A 10,148-nucleotide genomic window follows, 5' to 3' on the forward strand; every position below is an offset into this window, starting at 1 on the left:
AACTGCTTGTTTTGCTGCCCACTCCATATCTCTGTTGCAGGGATGTGTTTAGCAGCCGCTTTGAGAGGCTGGAATTTGTATCCTCTGCCACCGCAGCTGAAACAGCCACAAAAGGGGCAAGGCAACCTTTGCACAAGAGCAGAGGGTTGCTGTAAAACTGCGTCAGCTCCAACGGGGGGCATACGATGGGCAGGAGGAAAAGTTTCTAGACTATGCTGGTTACTAGGTGGTGCCACCTGGAAGCACTGTAAGAATTCCTGTGCTCATTATAACTTACATACTCCTGTATTTGCAAGTTGTTAGTATGGGGAGAGGATGGGGACGTTTTTCCACGTGTGTATTACTTGGATTAAAGCCCTGGTGAGAAGGGCTTTGGGCAGGACCACTATTGCTGTCCATCAAAGGTAACGCGGTGCTGTCTCCTCTAATGCAGAGCTCAGGACCGAAAGGGAATGGGACACCTGCCTCTCGCTTAGCGCTGACCTCCTGCCGCTGACCCAGAGATGCCCTGGGAGAGGCAAGGCTGAGAGGGAGTAATGACAGGGTAGCAGCAGGCTGCCTGGAAGTGTTCGAAATGGTGAATCCACCAACTTACAGCTCACAGACCCCCTATTTTATCAAGGCATAAAATAAACGCCCTTTGAGGAAGATGTGGCTGCTGTGCTTAGCTGCGTATGGTGAGGTGAAGGACACTTTGCCAGTATTTAAATCTAAGCAGAAAAGGCACAGGGTTTTATTAAAAAGAAAAGCCTGCTATCAATCCCAAGAAAAGGTCATAAGGCTTTATCACTCCTACAATTTGGAAATAATTTTATGTATTTTCATACAGCTTGACTGAAAAGTGGCATTCCTTGTAATATAATTTTTTTCCCCAAAGTTTAATTTTCAAAAAATGGGCTTTTCGAAAGTAAATGTTGCCAGACTTTCAAATGTGTGTTAAAACAGTGGGCAGCTTGATTATTGAGTTTTATGATATTAACAAGGATGTAGCAAGAGGTGCTTGATAATATGCCTATTCCTAGTTTTTGATGTTACAGCTTTGGGCTGCAACAGAGATTAAAGGCCTGTGACGATGGCTGGATGCAAACAGGAAAACAAGAAGGCCTTTTTATCCCTAAAGACTTACAGTCTGCTTGTCCAGTCCTGCTAACACGCCTGTGTTTACACTTACTCATGAGAATAATCTCAAGGTGACTGATGGCAATGACTCTCCTGCATTTTGTGGAGAAGCAAGTTGCGGCTCACCCAGAAACTTGATGGGCTCTCGCAGGCCTGTGACTTGCACGAATAGCTTTGTGTGAAGCCCCTCCAAAAGCAGGCGCGGGGTGGCCGCAGGCACAGCCACGGGCGGGCAGGAGAGGCTGGTGCTTGTGGCAGCTGAGCTGCCTCCAGCGCGGCCACCGCTTTCCGCCGACCGAGGAAGGAGCGGCGGCAGCGAGGCTCCCGGCTCGGGGAGCCAGGACAGACGGGGAGCAGCAGCACCGCCTTACTCGTGTGTGCACACGGGGGCGAGCTGCTCGGGCCTAGCGCCCAGGAAATCGAGCGAGCTTCCCTTTGGGAAACCAGGCACATACAGCAGGGGGGAGCCAGATTTTTTAAAATAATGTAATGGCTATGAAAAATACTGGCAGGATGAGAGAAGGGGGGAAAACAGCAAGAGTTCAAAAATGTGAGTTTATTTAAAAGCAACGCTCCTGAAACAGGAAACTTTTTTTTTTTCCTCCTCTCCCGGCAGTTCCTGTCGAGAACCCACCTCCTTTCAGCTCTTCCGTGACAGCCGTTAACTCCCCGCTCCTCGGCGCCGGCCTTATTCGGCAGCGCAGGAAGCGGCGGCACCGCCCGCCCCGGCCCTGCCGGGCTGCGCCGCCCCTCGGGCCGCACCGCGCAGGCCGCCACCAGCCGCGCCGCCGCTGGGCTCGGCCGCGGCCCGCAGTCAGGATGCAAGTGAGGAGCGGGGCTGCGGCGGGGGGAGGCGGCCGCGGCGCTGCCGGGGCCCAGGGCGGCTCCGCGGGGCAGCGCGGAGGCGGCGGTGTCGCTCTTATCGCCGGGGTTTTCGTCCCGCGTCGGGGGCTGTGCGGGAGCTGGTCTAGTCTGTGGCGTGTGGCGGGGTTTTTTTATGAGTACCGTGATTTTAAAAAAGTGTGCGCGTGTGTGTGTGTGTGGGGGGGGGGGAGGTGTATGATATTTATTTTTTCCATTGCCATAAATAGGCGAACTAGTGCATATTTTAAGCACTTAATGAGTGCTTAATCAGTTAGGCTGAAAAACGATAATAGGCACTGAGAAATCCCCCTGGAGAGGAAAAAAATGACTGCAGTTGGGGGAAAAAGACCGTGCCTTTTTGTTTTCTTTCTTAGTCCATAAGCATTGTTTTGGTCTAGAGAAAAAATGGTTTTGAATGGATTTACTGGAAGCTATATCGGCATAGGGCACTGCAAAGCCATAGGCAGGCATTCCTGTCCTGATTTCAAAGGTGCTTGTGGGCTAAGGCCAAGCCGTTATGGTACCAAAATCGGAATGAGTGTTTGCCACTAAATTTTCAAGTAAAAAAAACCCCATTGCTGTGTAACTTTCTTGAAACAGTTTTACTGAGCTTTTCAGCAATACTTGGATGCCTGTGGGCCGTGCTTTTGCTTCTGCACATATAGCAACTATTTCGCAGTGGAGACTTTTAGCATTCAAGAATTGTCTAGATATAGACTGAGATCTCATTCTCTAGTAATGGCCTTATCCAGCAGAGGCTGAAAGTGTGCTTCTCTATAAGCACATGTGTAGTCACACTGACCTGTATCTACCAAAGAGACTTTATGTTTAGAGTTATGCCAGCAGGAATGGAGCCGGTGTGTTTTCTAACTGGCCCTTCCCAATGTAATGACTGCTAATTTGGTGACTTGTTCTGTTGAGGTGCTATGTGTGTGCACTGTAGCCAGCCTACTTCCCCTGTCACCCAGTTGATTTCTCCTCCTTTCCTTTCAGCTTGCAAGATCTGCAGTGATGATTACAATGCTTTTAATTTTTTTGCCCTGCCAAGGCCTCCTGTACATGCTCTGAGTAGGCTGGAATAAAATAGAGTCTCTTTTCCGGGTACCAGTTTGGGGCCATAAGGAAGCCTCTGTGTCTTTCTGATGCAGTCCTGAAAATTACCACTCTAGCAGTGCATTATTTCTCTTGAAAAGCTTGCTTGTGCTAAAATCTGGATGTGGCAAAGTTCTCCTTAAATGCACAGCACTGTTTCCTGTTTCCTTCTAGGACCCAAATGAAGACACGGAATGGAATGACATCTTGCGCAAAAAAGGTATCCTTCCTCCAAAGGAAGACCTAAAAGAACGAGAGCAGGTAAAAGAAGATGAGCAGCTTCGGATCCTGCAGCAGAAGTCTCTCGGTGAGTGCTCAGGTGGCAGCAGGACACATGTTGAAGTAGCTTCTGTAGGAAGCTTGAACAAAAAGCGGACAGCAATAATGTTTAATACGCCTGTAAAGAACTATTTCCTTTTCTAAAGCTGTAAGGGATACCAAAGCTAATTCTTGCATAGTGTCACCATCTTTTATGGTATTGGACAAATAAATTCCTAAATACTTAGAATTACTCAAGTACATGAAAGCTTTGTTCTAGATGTCAGCCCTATGGTTTATATGTATAAATCTTTGAAAATTGAAATAAGCACAGTTTGAAGGGAGTCAGAATGAATGTGCAAGTAAGGGTATCTCATCATCATTACCTGTTGTAGTGTCCTCCTTTCTCCATTGTTCATTATCCCTGCTCTATTCTATGTGTGTTAGGTACATCTCTGCTGTTGTCACAGAACTTGAAAGCTAGCTCAAGTGCTCATATACTAGCTGTAGCCACCCTTTGGCTCCAAGTCCTTTACATCACTGTCTTTCCAGCATAACAATATTTTAGAAAAATCCACTCACAATAATCTTGCAGAAGAGCCCTATTTCCGATAGTTATTCTATTCTTAAAGCAAAGTAAATAAATTCTGCTGGACTGCTAAAAGCTGATCAGTTTTATTCCTGTAACAAGGGTTTTGCTGATTTGATATTTCTTCCATTCTAGTGAAAACTTACAAGGACATGACTCTGGAAGAGCTAGAAGAAAATGAAGATGAGTTTAATGAGGAAGATGAAAAAGCTATCGAAAAGTACAGGTTAGAGCTGCATGCAGAACTTAGCTTTAAAGAAAACTGGAATTAATTTGTGGCGGGGGGGGTTTTTTAAATGCCGTTCGATATTGTTGAAGAGAAGGGAGGAAGGATGTTCTTAGGCCTGGTGCTAGAAAATCTGGGTTGTGCTTCTGCTCTTGCATAGAACTTCCAAGTATCTTTATTAAGATACTTGGGTTCAATTTTTGTCCTTTTTCTACAACCTCGTTTTCAAGAGATACTGTGGACCCACTAAGAGAATAGCAGGGGATTTGAAGAGTTTTGAAAATCACCTCCAAGCTGTCTCAATTTTTGCCTGAATGAAGTTGTGGTACTGCAGATTTACATAATTATGGAGTAGCTTTTCCATCATTCTTTTATCTGAGCCATCTCTCAGGCTTTTGCAGTATAGCATCTGCAGAAGGAATGTCTGCTCAGGAGAGAAAGGACAAAAAAAAACATCTTGTGAAACACAATTGTGCTTCTTTGCATGCTGACTGTTTTAACTTGTGATTCAAATATAAGAACATCTATTCTGGCTTGTGCTAACTTGCTTTTCTTGTTCTGGGGGTTTGGAGAAGTTTGTAGTTTGCCTCTGAAGGCTAGGCTTCAACTAGCCTAGTTGTTCTGTCAAAAATGCATCTTTCTCAAGATATCTGTCCTGTTTCTTGCGGTTCAGACAGCAAAGATTAGCAGAAATGAAAGCAGCTCAAATGAAGAATAAATTTGGGGAAGTTTTGGAGATTTCTGGAAAAGATTATGTTCAAGAGGTTACCAAAGCTGGAAAAGGTATATGGGTAGTTCTGCACCTCTACAAACAAGGGTAAGAATTTTTATTTTATTTTTTAACCCTTAAACCTTTCACTGTCCATAGCCAAAAATGCTCTAAACAAATTTGTAGTTATTGTGGAAATTAAGGAAATGATTCTGGAGTTCTAAGAAGTAAAATACTGAATCAGTAATTTCATTTCTGTTGACTGAAGACTGCGTATATAATGCACAGTGTGATCTGTCTTCCCATCTAGCTAGCCGCTGCCACTGAAATACTGAGCTTTGGAAATTACTCTGGATAAAGAAAGTGCTAGGGGCTATGGATTTAGAAGGATCACTGTCTCCTTTGGCCTGTTTTCTTGATGCACAGAAATGGCATGAACAAGGTTTTTAGTCCTGCCAGTATGACAGAAAATCTTCTCAAAGAGGTCTGATAAGTTGCTAGAATTCTCTAGAAGAGGTTAGAAATATTTGATTTTGTTCATCCTTTAATTCCATCACAGGTAGCATACTTCGTTGTCTTTTGCTTCTCTTTTCCAGGAGCTACTTCTCTTTCTATTTTGCCCTTACTCATGCAGTATTCAAACATTATACCTTATAAACCAATTCCTCTGTATGATAGCGGGGAAAGTTGTATTGCTAATACTGTGTTTAAAACAAACAAACAAACAAAAAAAGCGCCAAACCCTAATTTTCTTTGAACACTGGCATCCTGGAGAACAAAAATATTTAGAAAATGCTTCTGGTATACTTCTCTTTCCATAAATACGGTTCACAGAGGTGGTATTTCTGCCCTTTTTTCTGGAGCAAATTACTCTGATTTGTCCTTTTTTTTTTCCCCCCCCCCCCCTTCTTCTTAGCTGTGTTTGTTGCTATTCTTTACAGAATTCCACTCTGTGCCTTAATAAATCAACATATGAATGGGCTTGCAAGGAAGTTCAGAGATGTGAAGTTTATCAAAGCGATCTCTACCACCTGCATACCCAACTACCCTGATAAGAATCTGCCAACGATATTCGTCTACCGCGAGGGAGATATCAAAGCCCAGTTCATTGGGCCTTTGGTGTTTGGTGGCATGAACTTGACAAGAGATGGTGAGCGTCTGCCTCTTAGGTCTTGAAAAGGAAAAACAAAACTTCAGCAAACAGCTTTACTGGGAATGAGAGAAGTGACGTGAGGGTTAGGAGAGGGAGCTAATTTGAATCATATGATGAGTTATTGCTTTTTTGGCTCAACATTTGGTTCAAGCTGTCCTGTAAAAGCAGTAAGTGGTTGAATAGGCAGATACATATTTTAGGTGTCTGCAGTATTTACACCCTGTGTCCTGTAAAACAGATTTTCCTGTACATCAAAAGCAAAAATAGTAACCACGCACATTCTTGGGAATTTTCTGTAACTGAATAACTGGTATTGCCCCCAGTTGGTTGACAGTCTGTATAATGTTGGTACTGGTCTATTGTATTGTAGGACTTTGTTTCGTTTCAAAGCTAATGATATATACTTGTCTATTGTACCTTGCTGACACACAGGCCCCATTCCTTATTTGACTTTAAAGAGAGCCCTTCTCTTTGTACAAATGGGACTGCGAACCTGAAATTGGGCTCTTTCCTTTTCCTCTTGCCACCTCTCAAGAGACAGCAGTATTTTAAGCTCCTGCCTTGCGTGGCTCGTAGGAGAGAGACCGTCACCTTTCCCAGAGACCGCGGTTCTGCCTAGCCCATTCCCCCCAGATTGCGTAGATGAGCAGGGAGGAGTCGTGTCGCGTTGCCTCGTCGTTATGACATGCTTCATTTGCCCCTGGAGATGGGGGCGAGAGGGAGGTGCAGGTGCTGTGGGGCACCATGGTGCTTTGTGCTGAGCCTCTTCCCTAAAAGCTGTTATTTGAAGGTGGTTGGGCAGGGAATGATACCCTAAAGCAGTGCTGGGAGGCAGAGGTCAGCAGTGGAAAGGACCACCCCCACCCCTCCTTCTTTTGGAAAGTAAATGCAACTCTGTGATGTGACTTAAAGGATTTTACTCGAGTTAAAAGGATACTCTCCAGCTTTCTGGGTAGATGTATCGGTGCAGATACCTTTGAGCTTTTTTTAAGGTGAGACTTTAGGGGCACTTTTTTCTGAAGTGAGCTACAAGTAAGTGGCATTTCAGGGTGTCTGTTGAATGGTGTCACTTTGCTATACTGGAACAGGACGCAGAGCAGTTTTCTCTACAAACTCCCCTGGAGTTTACAGGTTATCTTGAGTGCGTGCTGTAGCAAATGGTCCTCTGCCTGGACTATAAGAAGGGAAAAGCTCACCAATGAGATAGTTAATTTGAGAACTATCTCTAAATGTAGAGGTGCCTAGTTACTAAACTGAAGCAAGTGATAGCTACAGAACCTTCAGTTATCTTTCTCCCGTCTTTAGCACTTAATTTTTTTTTTTCGGGGGGAGGGAGGGGTTGTCCAAGGGTAACTGAGCCAGCTTAAGTCAGTCTTCAGAAAGCTGGGAACTGAAATTGTACATTTTATTTTTTTTCTTCCTTCCTTCTCCCCTAAGTCTGTGAAACCAGATGACTTTCACTGGTGATTAGACAGTGTGAAGTTATATTCATTAATCTGTAATGTCTGAAGGAAATTGGATGTAATGATAGCATTGCCAGCAGGAGTAGGAGAAAAGTTGCAACTGAATGTGTTGTATTGACTTTCTTCCACTTCTGGGAAGCCATCCAATTTAGGCCTATACGGTAATAAGCCTACTACTGACAGAGGAGTTTCTTTTACCCCCTTCCTATGGAACTAATAATCAGTGCATTGAGTAATGAGAAAGGAGTGAACTGCATTTTTAAAGTACATTCCTGAAAATACCTATAATTCAGATATGTAAATGGAATTACTGCACCGCCCCCTTCCGTTCCCCCCGCAACGATTTATTCCCAGTTTCCTCTGACTGTGCAAGCTCAGCGTATGATTTCAAATAGCTCTAATGTATCAGAAGTATTCTTTCGCCAGCAATAGATGTGCAAACTTGGTTTCTGTACTCGCTTGAATTATAGGGTGGTAGACTGCTTCTTCAGCAGGGAAAATGCCTTATCTATGGAGGCTGCTTTTTATCAATCACCTCTTTACGTTCAGTGTCAGGGAGCAGCTGCCTCGTACAGAGGTGCAGAGGATGCGGTCGGGTATGCTGCAGAGCTGTAACCAGAGCCTCCATGTCAGCAGCTCTGCGCCATGGCTGAAATTTGTGCTGGTGCTAGTGGCTCTGGAGCTGGCTCAGCTGGAGCAGATGTGGGAAATGGGCAGGTCCTGGAACCAGGGACCAGGGTGGCAGAGGATGGAGAGGAATATAGCAAGGCCCCAGTTTTGGAGGTGGTGGTGGCAGGAGAAGTCATTTGGGGAGGCAGGGGTGGGAAGGACAAAGGAGAAAGTGGAGATCTGGGGTGCCTTTTTCCTCCCCTTTGAAAATCAACCAGAAAGGCAGGGTGCTGTATATTGAGGTAAATAAGCTAGGCTATGTCAAAAGGAGTCAGAGTTTGAAAAAGCCCAGTTTGATCCCCTGGCTTCATGTCCCTCTCTATCTTTTTCCACACAGAATTGGAGTGGAAGATCGCAGAGTCAGGTGCCATCAAGACAGACCTTGAGGAAAATCCTAGGAAGCAGATCCAGGACCAGCTCATGTCCTCCATCAGGATGTGCCCCCCAAGCAGGAGGGAGATTGACTCAGAAGATGATTAACTCCTGCATCAGCACTGAGATTATACAGTACACTTGCAGCCAGTGTTCCCACTTAAACCCCTGGAGAAGCTCATGGAGATCCTGCTGAGCCATGAAGGGTAGTATTTAAAGACAGCAATTTAACTAGAAATTAAGTGGGGTTTTTTTCCTTTTTAAATTTCTTGTAATTTCACTGAAGATCCTGAAAGGCATTTTACATTGTGAAGCCTGAGTAAATCTACTTAAAGTTTTAAAATATAATAGACATCAGTAGAAACAGTCGTCTCTTGTCACTTTTGTCTTAGTAAATCACTGACCTTTTTAAAGTCTGAAATATGAAGTGGCCTAGAGTGTACTGGTTCTATCTAGCTTATATTTGTGTAAATCAGATCTAAACAGCTGGATTTAAATGTAATCAGTTATAGCGAAGCACTTTTGTTACCCTGTGCCCTGTAGGTGTCAGGCTGGACTGTGTGAAGAGTTAGCCTTGCCCAAAGGAGGGGGCAACATGGGTGCTGAGGGTGCAGAGGTATGCAGAAAGGCCAGCACCTGGCCATGAGCCAGGGGCCCTGATGTCTTGAGAGAGACATTGGTGACAGCCGGCATCTCCCAATACCGGCCCTGTCCAGAACTCCCTTTCCCATCTGTGCAGCGGGACAGCACCAGTTTGCTTAGCAGCAGTATTTTGCCCTTGACAGATGGCTGAGTTTCCAGCACTTTGCTCACCCTTTAATTCAGGAAAGAAAATTTAAGATGTTTGTGCTTGAGTGTGAAATTAACTGACTCTTTCCACAAAATCAGAAGTTTTATCTGTTACTGCAGTAGTGCTGTTTCTGAACAGGAAGGAAAATGATGTTTGAAGAGCTGACATCTTTCTGTATTAAAGCAAAAGATTAAAAAAAAATCCCTCCATCTTCTAGATATAATAATAATTAACACTTTAGAAAAGGAAAAGATTGAGCTGAAATACTACCTTAATTATAGATCTGTTGAAACTCAGGAAAGCTGCTTGCTTATTTCAGGTTGGACTTAATGTCCACCTACACTTTTCATTTGTCTACATTTGGGCTAAAAAGCTCTATGTGAATGTGCTAACAAGTCTGCCCCAAGGATATCTTGTTATATTGCTGATGGATTCTGTGGGCGGATGGTACAGAATGCAACACTCAGTAAGCAGAGGGGTTTTTTTTTCTTGTTTTATATTAGTTTATAATAAGTTTTAATCTTGTTTCCTTCATTTGATTTCCCCAGTCAAATCAGTGTGTAGTTTAAATGAGGAATCGTTGGGTTTTTTTAAATAAATTTTGGATGAACTTGTAAGATCTTGATGCAGAATTTTCTCTTTGAGGCTTTGATTCTGATTTAAGTGTCACTTAAATCTTTCTTTTTGTCTCTCTCTTTTGTATTTGTGACAAATAGCACATATGTTCTGCAGTTCAGTGAGTGACTCACACTGTTTTGCCTGTTTCCTTATAGACGGAAGGACAGGAAAGGGATATAATTGTGGGGGGGCTTTTGTATTTGATGGGTGGGGTTTTTCTTTTTTT

At 43.9% G+C, this 10,148-nt stretch overlaps 1 protein-coding gene across 1 annotated transcript; it reads left to right on the forward strand.

Moving 5' to 3' along the window:
• Positions 1-1,791: 1,791 nt before the first annotated feature.
• Positions 1,792-9,921, forward strand: PDCL3 (phosducin like 3). Its single transcript, XM_064502484.1, has 6 exons — positions 1,792-1,944; positions 3,250-3,382; positions 4,058-4,148; positions 4,822-4,965; positions 5,799-6,007; positions 8,480-9,921. Exons 1-6 carry the CDS (start codon positions 1,939-1,941, stop codon positions 8,620-8,622), a joined length of 726 nt encoding a protein of 241 aa, XP_064358554.1. The 5' UTR covers positions 1,792-1,938; the 3' UTR covers positions 8,623-9,921.
• Positions 9,922-10,148: the final 227 nt, after the last annotated feature.

This window comes from Dromaius novaehollandiae, chromosome 1 (assembly GCF_036370855.1).
Source record: "Dromaius novaehollandiae isolate bDroNov1 chromosome 1, bDroNov1.hap1, whole genome shotgun sequence".
Taxonomy (NCBI): Eukaryota; Metazoa; Chordata; class Aves; order Casuariiformes; family Dromaiidae; genus Dromaius; species Dromaius novaehollandiae.

Coding starts and splice junctions, on each gene's coding strand:
- PDCL3 (XM_064502484.1), top strand. Junction 3,383..4,057: donor CCTGCAGCAGAAGTCTCTCG/GTGAGTGCTCAG, acceptor CTTCCATTCTAG/TGAAAACTTACAAGGACATG. Junction 6,008..8,479: donor CATGAACTTGACAAGAGATG/GTGAGCGTCTGC, acceptor TTTTCCACACAG/AATTGGAGTGGAAGATCGCA.